We start from the raw sequence: 24,030 nt of genomic DNA on the forward strand, positions 1-24,030 counted from the left end.
GAAATTCCCTACTTCATCTGTGGGGAATTTCACAGTTGCCCTTTTGCAGACATTCAGGGATGAGTGTCTGTATGGTGTGTATATGGCACTATGCAGACACTTCTTCCCTGGAGGCCTCAGGAAATTGCACATACTCCCACATGATGCCATTGTTTGACTGAACTGTCAATCTGTATATACTTTTGCTCTACAATAAATAAATCACCTTTTGCAGATGTCCAGAGACCTGACCTCCAACTTTAGATAGCAGCTGAAGCTGCTGCTCTAATCTGGACTGTCCAATCTACACTGCCTAAGTTTTTTCTGCTGCAGGCTGGCACTCATCGGAAATATTTATTAAAGTGTAATTTAATTTATATTCTTATCTATGTTGTCAATTCCTTAAGTGATTTAGTAATTACATAGTAATAATGATAAAGCACATTTCTGCAAATCAAAATTATTGCATCATCTATTTAATATTTAATTTCTATCGCACTATTCAACAACGCGATCTCACTCAATGGATCTATCTCATCTTTTTTGTTCTCTGAGAAATCATTTATATTTAATTATATTTAATTATTTTAAATATAATTAAAATTTATTTTAATTAAAGTTTTATTTAATTATATTTAGTACTTAAATGTTCTGATGTTTGTACTTTTTTTCCTCTTATTTATTAATTGAATAATTATTAAAGATTAGGGTATAATTTGACAAAACACGTCACAGATAAGTAATGGTACCTGTGCGAAGGAAAATGGCGGTCAGTAATGAAGGTTCGCCATCGTTATCAAAGAACGGTAGCATAAAAGAAATGAGTCAGTGTACTAGCTGTGAAATGTACGCTTTGCGGAGTGCGGTCAGAGTGTGGTTAGATGATAATAAAAGGATTGAATGTGTGTAGAAAATGTAGGGAGAATGCGGAATTGAAGTGTATTTCGGATCGTGAGTGTGATATTTTTGTCAACCTTCAGAATGAAGGAAACAGGGATATGACAAGAAACGGCAAGGTTGTACATGAAAATTGTGAGAGTGTGAATGATAGTATAAATGGTTTCTCAGAGAACAAAAAAGATGAGATAGATCCATTGAGTGAGATCGCGTTGTTGAATAGTGCGATAGAAAGAGCAAAACAGCAGCTAGAGTGCATGAACAAAAGTAGACTGAATGAACCAACCAATAATAAAAGGTATGACAGGAAAAATAGACGTATGAATGTGAACATGAACAAAATGAAGGATAGAGTGCTGTATGGAGACTCGTTAGTACGAGGTGTGTTAGTAGAGGATTTGACAAAATCGTACCAACCTGGTGCGACCATAAAGGACGTAACTGAGTCTATTAGAGAGCAAAAGGAAAGGGTGAAAGAAATGATTGTTGTGGCAGGTACGAACGATTTGAAAGGAGATAAAATGGAAATGATAGAAGACCTGAATGAATTGTTTGAGGTAGCAAAAGAAAAGAGTGAGAGAGTTAGAATGATTAGTCTTTTGCCACGGTATGACAGTGAAATGTTTAAAAGGAGGGCTATAATTGCAAATGACTTTATGCGTGGGTTATGTATGACGAGTGGTGTGGAATTTGTGGATGTGTGGAGTGAGTTTGATGGGCGAAAGGATCTATATAAGATGGATGGCTTGCATTTGAATGGTTACGGTGTAAGAAGACTTGAGAAAGTGTTGCTTAATGTAGTGGATGTGCAAATTCAGGGAAACTAGATTTGTTAAGGGGGGGGGGGGGGGAGTAGAGATTCAGTCCTTATGGAGGCAGTTGAATGTAAGAATGAATATGATATGCCAGAGCAAATAAGGACAACAAATCTGAGTGGGATAGTTAATATAAGGCATCAAGGTAGGGTTGGGGCTAATGGGGGTCTTAAATTCATGTACACTAATACTAGGAGTATTAGGAACAAGAAGGAAGAGTTTTTGGCCATGGTTGGCACTTCCAGACCACAGGTTATAGGTATAGTGAAACATGGCTGACTGTAGATGATATAACTAGTGGGATTGAATGTGATGGGTATAGTGTGTTCAGGAATGACAGAGAGAATAAAATGGGGGGAGGAGTATTGTTGACGATAGCTGATGAGCTCCAGCCAAGAAGAATAGAAGTTGAATTGCAGGATAGAGAAAAGAGCACATTTGAGGCCATTTGGTGTGAGATTGTGGCTAGCAGAACTAAATATACAATTGGGTGCTGCTATAGACCAGGTGATGGAAAAGATGGTGGTGACAGTATGCACAAGCAAATAGAAGAAATGGGTGGAAGGAGGGTGATTATTATGGGAGATTTCAACTATGGTTGCATTGATTGGAGTGAGGAGAGGACACACGGGAGGAAGGAACTGGATTTTATGCGGTTATTAAGGGATAAGTATCTGCGACAGCATGTAATGGAAAATACTAGGGGTCAGAGAGTGCTTGACCTAGTAATTACATCTGAGGATTTGGCTGTAACAAATATGACCACATTGCCACCAATCGGTGAGAGTGATCATAGGGTCTTAACTTGGGAGGTGGCTAAAGGTGTAGAATTTTCAATTAAGACAGGGTACATGTGGAATTATCGGGCTGGAAAGTATGACAAGCTTAGGAGTTTGATTGGTTCAGTGCCATGGCATGTACAACTGCAAGGACTAGAAGTTGATAGTGCATGGGAGGTAGTTAAGAAGTGCTTGCATGAAGCAATGGCTGACTGTATACCTAGAGTCCGAATAATAAATCAAGTAGGGATTAAATGGATGAATAACACCATTAAGCTTGAGTTGCAAAAAAAGAAACAACTATGGAGGGAATTTAAGGAGAAGGGTGACCGGCAGGCACATGAACGGTATAAAGCACAGGCCAGAAGGGTGACGAGTGTGGTAAGAAAAGCAAAAAAGGGTTACGAAAGAACATTGGCCATGCAGGCTAAAGAGAATCCTAAACAGTTTTTTAGATATGTAGCAAGTAAAAGGAAAAATGTACATGGCAGATTGATTTTAAAGAATGCCGATGGTAGGGAGGTAACTGAATCAGTTGAGATAGTTGAGTTACTGAGTGAGCACTTTGCAAAAGTATATCATCCAGGTGGTGACATTGCAGAAACGAATAAACCAGTAGATTATACGGGAATTGTGGTTAATGAAGTGGAGGTGAGTAGTCTATTGCATAACCTCAATGTCAATACATCTGTGGGATTGGATGGTATACCAGCTCGTGTTGTACGAGAAGCAGCTAAAGAATTGTCAGTACCCTTGACCATTTTGTTTAATTTGAGTCTCGGGTCTGGGTTAGTCCCGAGCGATGTGGAAAGAGGGGAAAATAGTTCCACTGCATAAAGGTGGTTCCAAGACTGCTGTAGTAAATTACCGACTGATTAGCATATCAGGAATCATTGTCAAGGTCTTAGAGAAAATAGTCAAGAGGAAAATACAAGATTGGATAGAAGAAAATGGGATACTGTATCGGGGACAGCATGGTTTTGTGAAGGGTAGGTCATGCCTCAGTAAGTTGCTCACGTATTATAACACAGTGACGGCTGAACTGGATAAGGGTAATGGGTTTACGGTGATTCTACTGGACCTTGCCAAGGCCTTTGACAGGATTCCACATGGAATTCTAATCAGTAAATTGCAGCATATGGGAATGGACATAGGGTTGGTGAGATGGATAGGAGGGTGGTTGACGGAGAGATATCAGAGAGTTGTTTACTCAGGAGTAGAGTCCACAAGACGGCCTGTGACTAGTGGTGTGCCACAAGGATCTGTTCTTGGACCACTGCTGTTTAATTTGTTCATAAATGATATAGGAAATGATCTGAGAGGAACAGTTCATTTGTTTGCGGATGATGCGAAGTTGGGTAGGGCAATAGTGAATGCAGATGACGTCAAAATTTTGCAGGATGATTTGGATAGATTGGAGGTCTGGGCTAAGGAGAATGGATGTCAGTTTAATGTGGCAAAATGTAAGGTTATGCATTTTGGGGTGAAAAGATTGGCGGCAGTTTACTGCATTGGTGGAACCGTGCTCCAGGAAATTGATGAGGCACGAGATTTAGGAGTGTTGGTAGATAAGGAATTGAAATTTAGGGGACACATTGCAAAAGTGACCAAAACAGCTCATCAAATCACTTGGTTGCTGAAGAATACGATGACAAGCAGAGACAAGCAGGTTATTGTTCCTCTGTATCGAGCCTTGATAAGACCCCATCTAGACTACTGTGCTCAGATTTGGTCACCTAGGTTTCTTCTTGATGGGGAGGAGGTGGAGAGGATCCAGAGGCGAGTGACCAAGATGATAGCAGGTCTGTGGAATGAACCGTATGAGAACAGGTTGAGGATTTGTGGGTTGCAAAAATTGGTTGATAGGCGGAGGAGGGGAGATATGATTGAGACATTCAAATTACTGAAGGGTTTCTATAAAATTAATTCAGAAGATATTTTTGAGAACAGGGCTGGTTTTGGGAGGACTAGGGGACATCCATGGAAACTGGGCAAAAGTGTGGTTAGTAAAGGTGTTAGAGCTGGGTTCTTTACTTTTAGAGTAGTGAATGAGTGGAATGCGCTCCCTGAGTCTGTGGTGGATGCTGTGACAGTGAATGAGTTTAAGGCGAGGTATGATAGATACTGTATGAATGTCAAATAGTTGTGATGAATATGATTTGGGGCCTCCCTCGATGAGTCCAATGACTCCCTGGAGTTGCCCGTAATAATAGTAATAATAGTAATAGTAATCTAATGAACTTATGAATTTGTTTTTATCTCTGAATATATATAAAGTAATTCATATTTCTTTTATGTTCTTAGATTATTTACAAGAATTTCAGAATCAAGAAGTTCAAAATGTGCATCCATTAAAACTGTCTGTTGATGTGCCCACAGATATGACCAAAAGGTACATGATCACAAATAAAGGAATGTTAATATTGTTATTGTTAAACTTTTGGACTTTCTCTATATGTTAGTTATTTAGTTTGTTTAGTTTAATCTTATCATGCAATAATTTATTGTTTCTTGATTCTATCCTTTTGCCTACTTAAAACCTTATATAATCAGATTCTTACTGGCTACGCCATTGTCATGTCGTCCCTTCTTTCTTATTTTTATGTGTATCTAGTATCTTTTTCATTAATGTCTCGGGACAACGCATTTTATATTAGCCTTTCTTATTGCAGTCGCAGTATCAAGTTCTATCGCATATGTCTCTATGTTAAATGGATTGCGTCATTGTTATGCGTCTCATTACTTAGCCTTACGTGTCATTTCTTTTATGCTCCTTCTTACGTAGCTTAACCTTTAAGGGCCACCAGAAGATTACCCATTCCCTGAATTCTATATATTATCCTGATTACTCAAGCAAATTTATTTTTTCACTGCGCTAGCCTGAGCCTTAAAGTTAGAGATAGACACTGCCTTTAGGTTAATTATAGAATATCAGGAGTTACTAGCAATATAATTAAATTCCTAGAAACTTGGGCTCTCTGGCATAATTTTACTCTTGTTTGCAGTCATGCCCTTACTTTCAATTGGGGTATTCCCGCACTCTCACATGTACTCAGGTTCGATTTTTTTATGAAGGGTCAGAGTCAGTCAACATGATCAGAAACACATATAATTAAAGAATCAAACATTTATTAAGTTCAATTAGTGATGCTACACAAGTTAAATTGATCATCAAATTCTAAAGTTAAATCACTACCTTTCATTCACTCTCTCAGTATTAAATAAATTTTAGTATTCTACTTCAAAGTATCAGTAATTCGATGTCTCAATACATATTACATTTTATGATTACAATTCATTTTTAACACTAAGTTCAGAGTATTAGCACAATTTAATGTTTCAATAACTCAGTACGCATTACATTTAAGATTACAATTCATTTTTAACATTAAGGCACTTTAACACATTCTTCAAACTCTCTCAGAACAAGCATAACAGAATCTCTATCTGGTTGAAAGTTCCTAGAGTTCGTTTCAAGAAAACATAGTCATTTTTTTCAGATCTAAACTTTTCACTCTTTCTTCTAACACAAATTTCGCTCTCTTAAATGTTAGTCAGTCTCAAAAGGGCTAGAATAAGTGAGGGTACTTATCTATTCTTTTTCTTCGGTTTCCTGCCGTCCTTTGTCTCGAATCTGGTTGTCTCGATTTTTAACGCCACGTGGGTTGCACGCGCTCGCTTGAGCTGGACGCTATACTTCTGCCTAGGTTTTTACGTAGATGAACTTCTCACTACGGCCTGCAGTAAATCTTGCCAAAACTTTACTACGGTGCCATACTGAACTCTGTTGTAAGTCAGCCCTCAAATATGAGAGCTGAATCGCAAAGAACTCTCGGAGCACATGGAAAGAAAACTCAGGAACAAGAAAGAACGGGGGACATTTACTTCCGTGTCGCGGGTTTTATTCACTCTCCTAGAATTCCACCTTTTTGAGTTTGAAATATCTCATCATTTCACCCATTGGTCTCCGTTCGGGTGACTTCACTGATTAACATATGGGACTTCTTGGTTCGGGGAACGTATGCGTCATTGTGCCTTCTAAGATGTAATGCCTGTGGGTATTTCTCTGATCTTATAGTATTTAGGGTGATCTTTGCCCTATGTTGTTGAATAGTTCGCATTCTTTCACTTGCATTATTTCATTAACAATTCCTCTCTTATTTTGCCTTTTTTTCTGACTTACATTTATGCTAGACACTTAGGTATAAAGTTTTAAAATTCACAAAATTCACAAATTATTATATTAGGAAGTTGTTAAAACAAAAAACACATTTTCACTGCTAAAAGATAAGTATGCAAGTGTGATTTTATGTAAATTGTTAGATTCTGGAATGGTGACGTCAGGTAAATTCTGAAGTCGCCTATTTCAGATCTAACATTATATTACCTGTTAACATATCTTGGTAATTGAAAACGTGAACTGTTTAAGAATTCCTTCTTATTAAATTGTTTAGTTATTTTTTAAGTAACTTTTTTTAATGATGTGCTGCTTCTGATGTTAAACCAGTTTTAACTCAGGATATTCCTAAAGTCACACAATCTATTAAATGAACAGATGTGTTGCAAATTTCTGTGTTATTATTATTATTAGCTATTTAATGTATAATTTGTCATTCATTCATTCATATGGAAAACATCATTATGAACAACTGTAAATCTGCTGTTCATAATGCAAGAGCAAGTTCTCATTACTGAAGTATATTTTTCCTCAAAATCATATAAATGATGCAAAGAGAAATTCAGAAGTGCAGTTTTATGGTTATTGCAGTTTTTGTATGGCAAACAGCTCTTGATAGCGTGCAGTAGCAAATGCAGGGTCATCAAGGAGATGGGCTAGGATAGCACTGTATAGACGAGCGCAATGTCTACACTTCCATCCATATTCTGAGTGCAGACTATAAATGAGTTGAAAATTCTAGATGGGAGAAAAATACATTACTGTCACTTGCTTCAAATGTGTGATCGAAACTCAGCTGGAGTTTAAATTTTAGACATTTAAATGGAACCTCATTTTGTTGAGTGGTTATTTCAAAAGCCAAAATTCGCGGATTTGGCCACAAAGACTTTCAGTTTGGTGTGCCATCTTGTGATGCCATAAATGTCCATGCTTTTCACAGAAACTGTCAATGCTGAATGATATCAATATTTCACTATGCTATAATTCAGTGCTTTGTTGCTGCAAGGTAAAACAACTGCATGTACAGCAAATGATTTGATAATGAAAATGCCCAGCAAATTCTTCATTATCATCATATTCTTCGTTGTAGTCTTTAGACTTAATGAAGACCACAATGAAGAATTCCAATATTGAGATATCACTTCATTACAAAGGCATCACAAAATGCAATCAATAAAAGAGGCATAAACATGCAGATGCTAAAAAGGAAAGTGTATAATAAATCTGCTATTTAATGCAGGAGCAAGTTCTCATTACCGAAGTATATTTTCCCTCAAAATCATATAAATGATTTTGAAGAAAATTATATTTTAAACTCCTACAAGTCCATTTAAATAATGCCATTCAGCTGAAGTTCTGTTAGCATAGCTAATCTTAGGTGGTATGGTCACTTAAACAGAATGGGAGAGGAAAAATTAGCAAAACAAGTATTGTCTGCCAGGTTGGCAGGAAAAAGACCCAGAGAAAGACCAAGATATAGGTGGATTGATATGATAAAAAGTGCTTAGAAGATAGAAATATAAGATCTGAAAATATTGGAGTCTTGACAGGTAACAGATTGATTTGGAGGAAATTTATAGATAGGAAGTTAGTAATGATGTAAATTTTCATGTAGTACTACATATCCTGTACACCCTTGAGGGTACATGTCAGGAATTTGATGATGATGAGCTGAAGTTCTATTAAAATCTTCCCAAATTTTTATAAGCTTTAGGCAGCAACATTTGTTAAAATTTGGCGAAATGTTTAATATTTATTTTGAAAGAAAGGGCTGATATGTGTTCTTTCATTGCATTCAAAACAGGAAACTGTTGCAGCTTAGAAGACCATAGCACAGTATAATCTAGAATAGTTGTTGTGGTGTTATCAATCTCAACAAAAGTGGATTTACATGAGTAAAGGATACTGTAGACACCAGGTGATTTCAGAAATTGAAATGGCTTTAATTGAGCAGAAGGATTCTGATTTCATATGGGGCTTGAATGTATTGAAGAGATATGTGATAATTTAATTTTTATTTCAGAGGAATATGGCTCTTTTCCCCCTCCCAGTATATGGAATGGTCATTGAACTTGCTATAGTCTGGGTATTTGTGTGGGGGAATGGGGTTTTTTTTTGAGTTAGTCCATTGCAAAGTATGACTAATGGCTGCTCTTCCATAGTTTAGCCCTTTAGTTGGGATGACCAAACTTTTGCTTTTTGCTTGGTAAGACCTATATTCAATTCCCATCTAGAGCAGGAGGAAATTTTACAAGTGTCCTTCAGCTAAGGTGATTTAGCTGGTAAAAACACAAACTAGCCCACTAACATATAGTAATGGTTATGGTTAAGAGACATTAGTTGCTGCAAATAGGCTTAATTCAGTAGAGACAAGTGAGGTTGGAAAAGATAGTCATATATCCTATTAGCTAGTGTTTCTTATGTCTCTAAATTGTTATGAGAATCATTTACACTGCCACTTAGAGGGTGTAAAGTAGAGCAGAGTTTTATATTATTTTTTCAATAGCAAACAAGATTCTGGGACATAGTCTGTTTGAATAAGCTGAAAGCATTTTAATACGTCATCATATAGATGAAGAATGTTATTCACCTAGTGTAGCCAAATAGCATATTTGTATGAAGTTGTATTCAGGGACATTTTAAAATTTTCGATGAATAAATTTGCAAGGGGAGAGGAAGAGGAACCTATAATCATTCCTCGGTATACTTGAATATTTTCCTAGTCATTAAAGTAGCCACCTTAGTGTGAAACTGAAAAGAGCAGTGATATCAGCACTGGACAATGATTGACGTAGATACCCTCCCTAAGTCCCCTTCTGTGGATTCATTAATAAACTTACCATAATATGGGAATTTTCTTTTATATTTGAGGTCAAATTTCTTTTAAATTTGAGGTCTTAGTCTTAACTGAGTGTATTTGTCTGGTTGTAAATAATTAATTATTAAACTATTTACAACCTGAAATTTCTACATTAATTTTCCATATTCATTAGTTTTCATAGTTTTTGGGAACATCAACATGAATGTTGATGTTCCCAGATTCTAGAAAAAACTACTTAGAACCATTAATGTAAAAAATAATTTACCCAACTAATTATTTACTACCAGCATTTACCCTCTCAAGGTAGCATTATTATCTAGATATTTAAAAACACACCCAAGATAAAAGCACAGACTGAAATTGCCTCTAGAACAAAGAAAGTCAGTTGCCTATTGCTAGATGTCAGAGTTCTTCCCTGTGTTGATATTATCTGAAATTAGCAGAATTTCACTCTCCTGGAAACCCAGGTGTTTCATGTTGCAAAGCAGGCAAAAACCAACCAGAAGAACATGTGCAATTTACAAGGTTGGTCTGAAACGTTCTTGGCCTGGATCATAGATGGCAACACTATCAGCAAGATTTTTTTTTCTAAGTTTGTACATCTGTCATTAGCATCCATGTGAAATTGCAAGTCATTCTATCAAGTAGTTTGTTTTATACAGTTGTCTGAAGCAAAAGTGTTGTCTGCACCTCTTGAAATGGATAAAATTGAATATCGTGTGGTTATAAAATTCTTTGTAAAAGAAGATTTAACAGCAAAAGAAATTCATTCAAAGTTCATAAAAGTTTATGAGCACTCTTCTCCTTCATTTTCAACAATAAAGAAATGGACGTCCAAGTTTAAACATGTGCATACCAGCCTTGAAGATGATCTACGTGGAGAACTTCCAAAAAGTGTAACAACACCAGAAATCATTCACCAAGTGCATGATATGGTATTGGATGACCAGCGAGTCAAAGTGCATGAAATTGCTGAGACTATAGGCATTTCAAAAGAACGTGTAGGATATATTTTGCATGAAGAATTGGAAATGAAAAATTTTTGCGCAAGATGGGTGGCGTGCTTGCTCACAGCAGATAAAAACGCACTCGCATGAAAATCTGAACAGTGCTTGAAGCATTTTAACAAGAATAAAACTGATTTTGTGCGTTGATTTATTGAATGAGACTTGGATTCACCATTACACACTAGAATCCAAACAGCAGTCAAAACAGTGGAATAGAAGCCAGTTGTTCAGCGCCAAAGAAGACAAAGTCGGTTCCATCAGCAGGAAAAATCATGGCATTTGTTGTTTTGGGATGCTAAAGGCATTTTGTTTATTAATTATCTTGAAAAGGATAAAGCAATAACTAGGGAATATTATTCCGATCTTTTAACCAGACTAGACGAAAAAATGCATGAGAAAAGAACCAGTTTGCAAAAGAAAACAAATCATCTTTCATCAGGACAATGCTCCTGCCCACAAAGATGTTTTGGCAATGGTAAAATTAAGGGATCTGCACTATGAATTGTTGGAACATCCACCCTATTCCCCAGATTTGGCTTCCTCCGACTTCTCTCTTCCCAAAACTAAAACTCTTCCTCGCTGGTTGGCGTTTTTCTTCAAATCAAGAGGTGATTGTAGTCGTAGAGGGGTATTTTGCAGATCTTACTGAGAACCACCACAGGGACGGGATAATGGCGGTGGAGCATCGCTGGAATAAATGTATTTGTCTTAAGGGAGATTATGTTGAAAAAAAAAAAAATTTTGAAATTATAAATTCGTTTTTTCATTGGTAGGCCAAGAACTTTTCAGGCTTACAGACTGGCTTCATAGTCTTAACTGCTTCAGCCATATAATAAATTTAGTTTAATCCTTTATCCCAGTGAGAGCAAACAAAGTTTGCGCCTGAAAATATCTTCAGGACTGAATATAGTGTTGGCTTAACAGTATACATATCTGCAAGGAGATGTGGTTTGCATTTTGGGAGATACTGGTTTAGGCGTGTTGGTAGCTTGCTTCACCTTTGCTACGAGTTGTCTGGTGTTGTACTACTTACCCAGGTAAAATAGTACAACACTATATTCAGTCCTGAAGATATTTTCAGGTGCAAACTTTGTTTGCTCTCACTGGGATAAAGGATTAAACTAAATTTATTATATTCTAACCTAGTGAAAAATAAACTTTCAACATCTTTTTCTAAATCCAGAGGAATTTAATAAAAAAAGGTGGCAAACCTTTTGGCAACTCCTATAAGTAAAGATGACCTTGCTACTTCTTCTGCCTGGTATCTCCAACTCTGGGCCTGGCTCCCACTGAAGAGACCTCAGTAAAGGTCGAAACTAGTCTGGGTAGCTGCCAATCCCTTAATGCTTAACAGTATACATATCCGCAAGGAGATGTGTTTTGCATTTTGGGAGATACTGGGTTAGGAGTGTTGGTAGCTTGCTCCACCTTTGCTACGAGTCGCCTGGTGTTTTTATACTACTTACCCAGGTAAGATAGTACAACACTATATTCAGTCCTGAAGATATTTTCAGGCGCAAACTTTGTTTGCTCTCACTGGGATAAAGGATTAAACTAAATTTATTATATTGTAACCTAGTGAAAAATAAACTTTCAACATGCTTCAGCCATAATTCCAAACAACCAACCTGTTTAAATTCCCAGAATTTGATAGGATTTGAAATGTTTCCAGGAATAGTCTGTTTGATTTGAAATTTGATTTATATAATATCTTTGTCTTCATCCATCTGATGAAGTAATCTTTTTTTGCAAATCCACTTTATTTGGATTGTTCACTGTATAGCCACATCTCAAAGGCTTCAATTTTCTTGATGGTTGTCGCCTTCAATGTCCATGTTTTAACTCCATAGAGCAGAATAGACCACACATAGCATTTCAGCATCCGACCTCCATGTTTAGGTCTTTATTACAGAATAATGTTCTCATTTTCATGAAGGACTGTCGTGCAACTTCAATCCTTGTCTTAATATCTATTTCAAGATCCCACCTTTCATTAAGCCAGCAACCAAGATATTTATATCTTGAAGTGAAAATATAAGTTGCTGAAATTAGATTTTTACTTTAAGACAAATAATTGAGAAGTCATGGGTATACAGCATGGATATATATTTGAGCTTTGTACATCTAGAAAAGGCACATAACAGGGTGCCAAGAGAAAAACTGTTCAAACCACTGCAATTATATAGAGTGTGAAATGGAACATGATTATTAATCAACATATAGTCTATGTTTAAGTTGTAAGTTGGTTGTTAGAATTGAAGGAGATGTGCAGGAAGATAGTTTGGTGTTAAATCTAGTCTAAGACAAGTGTGCATACTGTCTCAATTATTACATATCTATTAAGTTGCATTAGTAGTTTTGCTAGTATTGTTATAAACTGAATGACTTTCATTAAAAGCAAAAATTTTGTAATCTGTGTCTTGCACAAATTACTAGATTACTTGCACATAACTATGTAAGTAATCTTATCTGCTATATTTTATATGGAAGTTTTATATCTTATACATCTACTATTTCTTATGCAGAAGCAGCAAATGGAAATAACTGTTTGCTGATTTTAAATTAATTTCTACTTATTGATAAAATAATACTGTGTCATAGCATAATAATTTGCAAACAGTGCAGAAAATGACTTGCTCTGTATCACACACACACACACAAAAATACTAAATAACAAAACTCATAAATTGTTCATTATTATTTTCATTATACCATTTGACATATATCTTTCGAATGTGCTGACCTAGTCATTTTGCAAAACTTTGACGTTCATTATTATTTAGTAATACACATGTATTACCACAGACAATTTTTTATATGCTGTTCTTATCTGTAATAATGCAGTTGTTTTCCACAAGCCAGACTGTGGAGGATTTGGTTGCATGCCAATCATTACATTTAAGGTTTTAGAACAATTCTGTTATATCCCATCATGTAGATAAAACCAAATAAAATCATTTTAATATTAATTTATATTAGTAGCTCTTTTATAAAGTGATAATAAAAAAACATGATCAGTAAAAAATGCTTTACTTATAGTGATGTTTCAGAAGAATCCAATAAACAGAATGCTTCAGTGTCTTCCATTCAAGAAATCTGTGAATTCAGTCATAGAAAAGAATTAAATAAAAATGTCAAAGAACAAAAAAAGTTGGAAATGAAACGATGCTCTGTATGCAATCTTGTCAGTGAAGACTTCGACAACAGACTGCATGCTAAGTATCATAGGGAGCTATTTTCGTGCTTAAAATATCCAGTAAGTACTTTTGATTATTTTCTGTATTCTGTTTTGATCTCTTACTGATATGTCGCAAGCTCTTCATCCTAACTAGTCACTCACCAAGCAGTGTAGAGCACGTCCTTCTCCTTTCCCCATTTCAAAATATATTGATATATTTTGGCCTAGATTTATAAGAATATTATCACCATCTGAACACTTCCATGTATAGATAACTTTCACTATAGTAAACACTGTTATAACAAAAGTCATTAATGGAGTCCTATAGGTACAGTGCTATTATGGTGAAAATTTGGTATAACAAACTGTGCTTGATATACCAAATTTTCTACAACACTACAACAGTTTCTTGAAGTCCCTGTTAGTTTGCTGTAATGAGTCATTTCTAATTCTGTGATGTATTGTAGAAAGTCCTCTCTAACATACATAAAAGTGTATATCTTACTTGTTCATAATTGATGTACTGCTCATCACCGTTGGTTTCATTTCCATTTCACTCACTTGCCACACACTTACTGAACTTCTGAGGATAACCATTTGATTTCTTCCTTACTCTTATTTATTGAAAAATTTTACTATATCTAGTAAAAATTTTACTATATTTTACTATATGTGTCTTATAAAATGCCTTCACTGATGAACAGAAGAGGCAGTAAACCTTATTGAAAAGGACAGCAAACCACCGTTATTATTTTGCACCAGAAATCAAACAAGCAGAGAAACAGTTTGCCTACTTGGTATAAAAACACGAGGAACTTCTGAAATTATATTTGCTCAATGTATCCTTATACTTTAACATTCCATAGTCTTAATGGAAATATTCACTTTGAAAGAAATGACAAATGCCATTATCTAGTGATATACAAGAAAACACACAAGAATTAGGAATAGGATAACAAAGATATCTTGCAAAAAAAAAAAAAAAAGTGTATGATGCTAAGCCAAAGAACCAATTCCAGTAGTTAATTAGAATCATGTTTTGCATATATGTATATTATAATGTCCAATGCCATCAAAGTTTTTTTTTTAACACCCCTAAACAAAGTATAGATATCACTTGAATACATCCAAGCTTCCAGCTACCTGTTCAGAAGCTAGTGTCATCGAGATGTGTGGTACTTGCCACATTTAATACGTGAACTGGACAAACCAATTAGAAAATTTTAGTCAAGGTAAATACATTAAACATGTGGAGAAAAAGAAAATACGTAGATCCAGTTTAACTTATCATACTATAATAGAAAAATGCAACACACTTTAGCAGGAAACAGATTCAGTATATTGTTTTATAATAATTATGTAAGAAGTCTCAAAGAATAAGCATAAAGAAAAAAATGCTCCTATGTAATATAAGAAATATAATGACATGATATTGTATTATGTATGATTGGCTCTCATTAACACTTTCATTGCCAAGCTGAAAATTGGAATTTCGTGTGGTGGCCAATTTTTTTTTATTTTTTTATTTAGTTAGCGACGTCCATGCGATAACGCGTGATCGGCCATTTCGCGAGAACTCGCATCGCGTGATATCGTTCATTGCCAAGCTGAAAATTGGAATTTTGTGTGGTGGCCAACTTTTTTTTAGTTTTTTTATTTAGTTAACGACGGCCACGCGATAACGCGTGATCGGTCGTTTGGTGAGAACTCGCATCGCGCGATATCGCGTGATTGGCAATGAACGTGTTAAACAGTATAACTTAGGAAGAAACAGTATATGAAAAAACAATCAAATATGGAGATGATGCATTGAAGACATGATGAGGATACATTGGATGACAGAAATTTTGCTAATCTCTTATGAACTATTGCTATCATTTTTTTTTTTAATCCTTATATGTGCATTTGCTGTGTTTTATGCATTTACTCTGTTTTTCAACTTTTGCAATTTTAATTCTCATCTTAATGTTAAAGAACTAGTTGATCTAATTAAAAAGCTATGTGAAATATATTATGATATGTATTTACTTCATTAGTGTCTTATGTTTCTTCTGTAGCATTGGAAAAAGGAACATGTGATTGGTGTGTTTGCAGATGGAAAAGTCATCATGGTTTATCCTTCAGATCCTAAATTCATGACAAAGAAAATTGATGATATCCATAAAATAGTTTATAGGTATTTTGCTATGTGATCATTAAAGAAAACTAAATAATAAAATATCTTTAATTTCTCTCTCTCTCTCTGTGTAATTAATTTTTATTTCTCTTACTTTTATGGCAATGGAGTGTTTAACTGATTTTGTTATTAATAATTAATGCTATTAATTAAAATAATGAGTGAGCTGAATAATATAATCATATTATGTACAAATATTTTATTAACAGTGAGTAATTGTATTTCAAAGGACAAAATTAAGTAGACACCAGATAGTTACAACAGTGATTTATGCACTACCTGAATGGTGTCATTGATAGTTGATTTTTTAAAAAAAAAAATTTTTTTATTAGAAACTCCCTGGAGTGGTGCTTCTCCATGATACATAAGCACGTACTAATGTGGCCATCATGTGTTGGATGTGGAAATTTTGTTATCACAGTATGAGTGCTTTGAATACATCTGCCAGATTTATTAATTTTATTTTAAAAACTTAAGTTATATATATGTTTTGTATTGATTATTGTCTTTTTTTACCTATAGATATATTCTAAAGTGTGAGGGAATAAACATATAATAAAAAAAATTCAGTCATAACATTTAGAAAAATGAACCATTTTTCTATGTTCCCCTTATATAGAAGAAGACTACTACTCCCGAATATTTAAAGAAGCAGCTGCAGTCACTTGCTCTGTTGATAACCTTAACAGGAACCAGGGTTTAATACTCCCAGAGATATGGAAAACCCTAATTAGATCTCTTAACACACAGGAAATGAACTTCAATGCAAACTACAGAACGTTCCTTAGCAACAACTAGTTAATCATGTACACGCAATACGTGTATCACTCACGTTCAATGCTATTTTAGTTGGTAACTATAATTGTTAGAATTTTACAGTTATTCATATTTGTGTAATGTTTTTTAACCTAAGTGCTTGTACCCTGAAGATGCCAACAGCTAAAGTTTGAAACTAGTAGGTTTAATAAATATTTATTAGTTAACACTTGATCTATTGTCCAAATAATTACTCTAGTTAGATGATCAAGAAAATAAACATCCATTATGAACCATTTTTCTAATTTTTTGTAGGATGGGAGGGGGTTAGGTGCATGTATAGTAGTCAGCAATTAAATAATTAAACATTAAATATTTAAGTACCAACCAAGTTCCTATGATCCCAAGTAACTTGATCATGAGCCTAACATGAAAATAAGATGGGAAAATGGAATGGGAATTCCATTTTCCCATCTTACTCAAATAAAGTTTCAGTGATTAGTTTCGTGAAATGGACGCAAATTAACGATTCAATGCAGTGTTGATTTCTGCAGTCACGTAGAACTCCATTTCTAGGTACAAAATTTGTTGTTATATACATACATACATACGTATGTATGTACAGGGTGTTCGGGATAAATTTGACAGTTTTGTAAGGAAAAAGAAAATCTTCTTTGTATCTATTAAATTTAATGAATTGACAAAAAAACATTACAGGCAGAGTTAATTACAATACTATCAACAAGATTTACTCAAAATAACCACCATTAGCATCGATCACAGCTTCAATTCTGCTTCGGAACCTCGAACAAGCTGATGCTACAGTCTCCCTGGGAAGGGCCGCAAAAACTGTTTTAATTTTATCCATTAACTGGGCTTTTGTATTACTGGAAGTGCGATTGGTGTCTTTTTCAACTGCGCCCCATACAAAATAATCCATGGGGTTAAGGTCTGGGGAGTTTGGAGGCCAAACATTTGGACTGGTGAAGTCGTAGAAATTTTCAGACAACCATTTTTGACTTTTCCCAGAGGTGTGGCAAGGGGCCGAATCCTGCTGCCATACATACGGCCTACCATTGGCTACCCTTGTTATCCAGGGCTTGACTACAGTTAGCAACTCCACGAACAAAGCCCGAATTCCAATGCCAGGGTTCTTCAACACCTGTTCCTGCAGATTTGCGAGGAATTCTGCTGTACGAACGCAATCAGATGGTCTGCTAGGGATCTTTCTTCTTGCTACATCTTCGTAGTCACCATTGCAAGTCTCTAGTTCATGCCTGATTGTTTTTACTGTATTCAGGGAGCATTGGGCAGCAGTCGTAATATCCTTATTTTGATGGCGGGCACGAATCATCATGATACAAGTTATTCTCTTCCATGATTCAGGTGGGTTCCAGCTATCCATCCTTTCTGACATCTTGTATATGAATGAAGAAGGGTCCAAACTTTTAAATGAAGAGAAGTGTGTGTTAATACATGTAACTTACGGAAAAATATAATTAATTATAAATATGTCAAATTTATCCCGAACACCCTGTATGTATGTCAGTTTGCACAAATTAATTAATATTGATACTCTTCATGACAGATGTCTGCCATTTGTGCACCATGGAAAAAGAATGAACTCTCCTATTTCACAATGTAAATTTTTGTTTGATGTATGCTGCTAAGTGCATGAAGATGGAAGAAATATTATGCTAAATTCATTGCAGATGTCTTAATACTATATTTTTTTGTTCTTTTTGTTTTATCCCATGCCTCAGTGTCTGTTGTATGTGCATATCCTTTGTATTCTATGTATTTGGATATTTCTTTCAAGAATTTAAAATTCTTGAAAGAAACATAGAAGGTTATATGTTCTGTATGTTCTATATATATATATATAAGAATACCTTGTATAGCACGATTAATTGGTTGCAAGAAGCGTCTGCGCTATGCAAAACCGCGTTGTTCGAGGTCTATTTATAAAGGTTTTTAATTAAATTTGTTTATTACAAAAATTTAGGATAATAAAAATGTTTAAAAATGAAAAAAATTGTTATTTTTATTAACTAAACAATAAATAAAATCCTTTTAAACTGATATAAAAGTTGTAGAAAACAAAACAAATATTGCTTCAATTTTAGCATACAGTAATTTACTTTTTTACTAAAGTAGTCTTTTAGTGTTTGTTGAACCATCCTTGTCTTCTTTGTCTCTTCAAGTACTAGATCTCTGTAGCATTTGATGGCATTATTGGGACCTTGTCTCACTTTGATGCTTCTTTCCAAATTCGGGTTGGCATTTATGAGAAAGTCAGAAGTTTTGTCGATTTTTCTCACAAAAGTTGAAAGGTCAGCAAAGGAAAATTCTTCAACCATGACATCAGTGGGGATTTTCGTCGTCTTCTGCTTCATAGGTACGTTGTTGTTCCAACTCCCATCCAGATCATTTGAATGAGAATCAATACATTCATTCACATTGTTACAATCTAAACTTGTAAAACCAAGATCTTTGCCCATCTGCACAATTTCTGTTGAGATTTCCTCTTTCTGTGTTGCAAAGGCAACAAAGTCCTTTGAACAATGCGGCAAGATATTATGCTATACGGCTCTCATGTTGCTTTGAGTCACCTCTTGCCAAGAGTCATAAATATTTTGAATGGCATTTTTATGTTAAATTTCTTCCAAAATTCACTCCAAGTCTAAGAATCTTCTTGTGCTGCAGCTTTAATAGCTTGAGAAAAAGTTCGTCTTAAATAGTAAGCCTTGAAAGTGGAGTTAACGCCTTTATCCATCGGCTGCAGAATTGATGTTGTGTTTGGAGGGAAAATATGAATCTTGACATTTTCATCTAAGTCAGTCAATAGAGTTGGATGGCCTGGCGCATTGTCTAATAAAAGCAAAATTTTGAAAGGAATGTCGTTCTTTTTACAATAGCTTTTTAACTTCAGGGCAAAAACAAGTTTTAAACCAGTCTTGGAAAATTGAACGAGTCACCCATGCTTTTTTATTCGAACGCCAATGAATAGGTAAATTGTTCTATGTAAAGCCCTTAAGAGCTCTTGGGTTTTCCGCTCTGTACACTAATAGTGGCTTCAATTTTAAATCACCTGATGCATTACCTCCTAGTAAAAGTGTCATTGGTCTTTCGACACTTTATACCCAGCTTGTGTTTTTTCTTTCTCTGCTAGAAATGTGCGTGATGGCATTCTTTTCCAGAACAAGCCAGTCTCATCAGCATTAAAAATTTGATCATCTGTATAGCCTTCCTTCTCAATATGCTCCTTCAATTCATTGGGAAATAATTCTGCAGTTTTATTGTCAGCACTTGCGCTTTCACCTTGGATTCTTACGTTATGGAGTCCCATACGCTTTTTGAGTAGAACCACCCGCGACTTGCTATAAAAGTTTCACTGGTTGTACCTCCTTCATTTTCACTTTTATTTTGTCATATAGACTTGTGCTTTTGCCTGGATTATCATTTGACTCAAAAGAATCTTTTTCTGATTACAATCTTCAATCCAGATCATTAGAAGGCTTTCCATATTTTCCATTATAGAAGTTCGATTTCTCGTGATCGCTTTTGACATATAAGAAGCGGTGCTCATTCCACGTTGTTCAATCTTTTCTTTGCTCTGAATAATTGTTCGTACAGATGACTCATTCATTGAATTCTCACGTGCTATTTTAGCAAACGAAGCGCCATTCTCGTGACATTTTATAATTTCAAGTTTCTTCTTTAATGTCAACCACTTGCGGTTTTTTTTTTGTTACTCCAACAGTGTCTTCTTTGTTTTGTCTCTTTTCACTCATACTTAAATAATAAAAAAAATATTAAATATTAATATTAACGTAAATAATAAAATGCCGCGGGGAAAGAACGTGTCTACGTGAGAGCCAGTCGAATTACTACTGCATAAACGTGGCTCTTGACTGTTACTTGCGGCACCCTGGAGTTGCCAGTCAGTGTTGACAATGTTAGTGTAATAATAAAAACCGCGTTAGACCAAAACCCACATTGTTCAAAACCGCACTATACAAGGTATTTCTCTGTATAGACAGTTGTTTCAAAAAAAATAGTTAAGTATGTTTTTTTTTTAATTGACATCTATCATATTTATTTAATTTTTCTGTATATATGTATCCCCTCCTCCACACACACACACCTTTTCCACCATTTCTTGTCCATGATACTAAATGTACTATATTTAACAGCCTTTTTTTTTTGAGTGGGATCATCATCATCAAATTCCTGACATGTACCCTCAAGGGGTGTACAGGATATGATAGTACTACATGAAAAATTTACATCATTACTAATTTCCTATCTTCAATTTTCCTCCAAATCAGTCTGTTACTTGTCAAGACTCCAACATTATCAGATCTTATATTTCTATCGTCTAAGGCACTTTGTACCATATCAATCCACCTATATCTTGGTCTTCCTCTGGGTCATTTTCCTGCAAACCTGGCAGAGAACACTTGTTTTGCTAATCTTTCCTCGCCCATTCTGTTTAAGTGACCATACCACCTGAGATTAGCTCAGTTGTCAAGTTCTTTCCTAATATCCTCATTTTTAATATGATATTGCCATTGATGCCATCTGTTCACGCCTCTAATCTTTCTCAGGACTCTCATATCTGCAGTCTCTAGTCTTTGGTCAAGTGTTTTATTTCTGACCCAGCTCTCAGATCCATAAGTTAAAACTGGTTTGAACAATCTTGTATACAGCTAATTTAGTGTTCCAACTAATTTCTCTCTTATTCCATATAAATTTATTCAATTGACTGCCTACCATACCAACTTTGTTGATTCTGCTGCCTGTTTCCATATTTAATTTACCATCTTCAGTAAAAATCGTGCCTGAATAGCTGAAATGTTTTGCTTGTTCCACAGGTTCCCCATTCACAACACAGTTAACATTTTCAACAATTCTACCTATTTTCATTGTCTTTGTCTTTTTAATGCTCACCTTCATACCATATCTATTACAACAGTTATTCAATTTAGTCAGGGAATCATGCAAACTTATAGAGGATTTATTTAGAAGTATAACATCGTCTACATAAAGCAAAGAGCTGACGTTAACATCTCCAATTCTGATATGTTTAATACCACTTTCCTTCATAATGTGATCCATATAGATAATGCACATCCTTGTCTCACACCAGATTTAACATTAAACCATCTTCTGTGCTTCCTTCAATTCTAACTGCTAACTTACAACTCAAATAAAGCCTAAGTATTGCTTGATATAATGCCCCATTGACACCATATAATTGTAGCGTATTGAATAGCTTCTCTCTTGGCACCTTGTCATATGCATTTTCCAGATCGACAAAACTTAAATACAGATCTTTGTTATATTCTCATGCTTTCTCAACTGTTTGTCATAAAGTGAAGATCTGATCCTGACAGCCTCTATTTGGCCTGAATCCAGCTTGTTCTTCACCAAGCTTTTCTTCCACAATTCTTCTCAACCGTTTCTCAAGTATACTTGTATTGATCTTGCCAGGAACACTCAGTAGGGAAATACCTCTGTAATTTTCGCATTCAGTTTTATTTCCCTTTTTATATATGGGTACTATTAGAGCTCTACTCCAATCATCGGGAATTCGTCCCTCTGTCCAGGCTTTCTGAACTATGCAGTGCAGCCACTGTAAGACTTTTATACCACCATACTTCAGAATTTCTGGTCGAATATCATCTACTCCTGCAGCCTTTCCACATTTCAAGCCTTTGATGGCTTTTTCTACTTCAAGTATGTATATGTATTCTTGACTATATGCCTGTTGAGTGTTTTTTACCACTGTGCACTCACAGCTTGTTTCATTTAGCAATTTTTCGAAGTAATTACTCCATACTTCAAGGATATCTTTTTCTCCTGTTTTCATGTCATCTTTATCATCTCTAATGCCTTTAACAGCACTCTTTTCTCCATTTCCAAGCTTCTTCAACAACCTCCAGAATATCTACCACCTTCTCGATATTTATTTTCTATGTTCTTGTCAAAGTCCTCCCATGACTTTTGTTTAGCTAGTTTTACACAGTGTTTCGCTTTCTTACATTTGTCTCTGTATTCTCTCAGAGCAAAAACTGACTTATTTGCCAGGAACTTTTGATATGCTTTCTTCTTTTCTTTCACTGCCTCTTTAACTTCCTGTGTCCACCATGGAGTTCTGATTTTTCTATCCTTGCAGATAACATCACCACATGACTCTCTGGCTGAATCAATCAGGATTTTCTTCAAGGCTTGCCACTGAATCCCCAAGGTTTGGTTGCTGTTCTCAAACTTTTTCATTTTGTCTTCAATAATTTTTGTGTATTTTAGTTTACAGTTCACATCTGAGAGCTGCTCAACTTTTATCTGCTTTAAATCTTTTTTACATGTTATTCTTTTCAATATGAAATTCAATTTTATCCTGCTCAAGACTAAATAGTGATTGCTTCCAATTTCAAATCCTCTGTACACTCTGGTGTCCTGCACAAGGGAGAAAACATCACTATCAACAATAACATAGTCAATGAGACTTTTCTTATTCCTTGCCTCTTCTCTCCATGTGAATTTGTGCACATTTTTATGTTGGAACATGGTGTTAGTAATAACCAGTCCATATCCTGAGCAGAAATCCAACAAGTATTGGCCATTATTATTAGCTTTGCTCTTTTCTCCATCCCAAAACATTTTTGTATGTCTGACAATCATTTCCTATAATAAAATTAGTTTAATCCTTTTTCCAAGTGTGAGCAAACAAAGTTTACACCTGAAAGTATCTTCAGGACTGGGGTAAGGTGGTACAACACCAGGACAACTCGTTGCAAAGGTGGAGAAAGATACCAACAATCCTATCTCAGTATTTCCTATAATGCAAAACACATCTCCTTGCAGATATGTCTAATGTTATGCATTAAGGGAAGGGCCACTACCCAGACTAGTTTCGACCTTTATTGATGTCTCTTCAGTGGGTGCCAGGCCCAAGTGGAGATACAAGGCAGAAGCATTAGCAGGTCATCTCTACCTATAGGAGTTGCCAAATGGTGTGCCACCCTTTTTTAATAAATTCTCTGGATTTAGAGAAAGATGTTGAAAGTTTATTTTTCACTTGGTTAGAGTATAATAAAATTAGTTTAATCCTTTTTCCAAGTGTGAGCAAACAAAGTTTGCACCTGAAAGTATCTTCAGGACTGGGGTAAGGTGGTACAACACCTTATAGGTAGAGATGACCTGCTAATGCTTCTGCCTTGTATCTTCACTTGGGCCTGGCTCCCACTGAAGAGACCTCAATAAAGGTCGAAACTAGTCTGGGTAGTCACCCTTCCCTTAATGCATAACATTAGACATATCCGCAAGGAGATGTGTTTTGCATTATAGGAAATACTGAGATAGGAGTGTTGGTAGCTTTCTCCACCTTTGCAACGAGTTGCCCTGGTGTTGTACCACCTTACCCCAGTCCTGAAGATACT

The 24,030-nt window shown here is 35.4% G+C and overlaps 1 protein-coding gene across 3 annotated transcripts in view; it reads left to right on the forward strand.

The window, feature by feature from the left end:
* Positions 1 to 24,030, forward strand: part of LOC150101091 (uncharacterized) — a 99,594-nt gene that overhangs the window by 41,581 nt on the left and 33,983 nt on the right. For all 3 annotated transcript variants that reach the window (XM_090401460.1, XM_090401462.1, XM_090401461.1), the window contains exons 4-6: positions 4,775 to 4,862; positions 13,515 to 13,731; positions 15,711 to 15,829. In XM_090401460.1, coding sequence (XP_090257586.1) covers positions 4,775 to 4,862; positions 13,515 to 13,731; positions 15,711 to 15,829 — 424 coding nt within the window. The remainder of the gene's footprint in view (positions 1 to 4,774; positions 4,863 to 13,514; positions 13,732 to 15,710; positions 15,830 to 24,030) is intronic.

Source organism: Typopeltis vanoorti, chromosome 12, assembly GCF_054136105.1.
Source record: "Typopeltis vanoorti isolate ZY-2024b chromosome 12, IOZ_Tvanoo_1.0, whole genome shotgun sequence".
Lineage (NCBI taxonomy): Eukaryota > Metazoa > Arthropoda > Arachnida > Uropygi > Thelyphonidae > Typopeltis > Typopeltis vanoorti.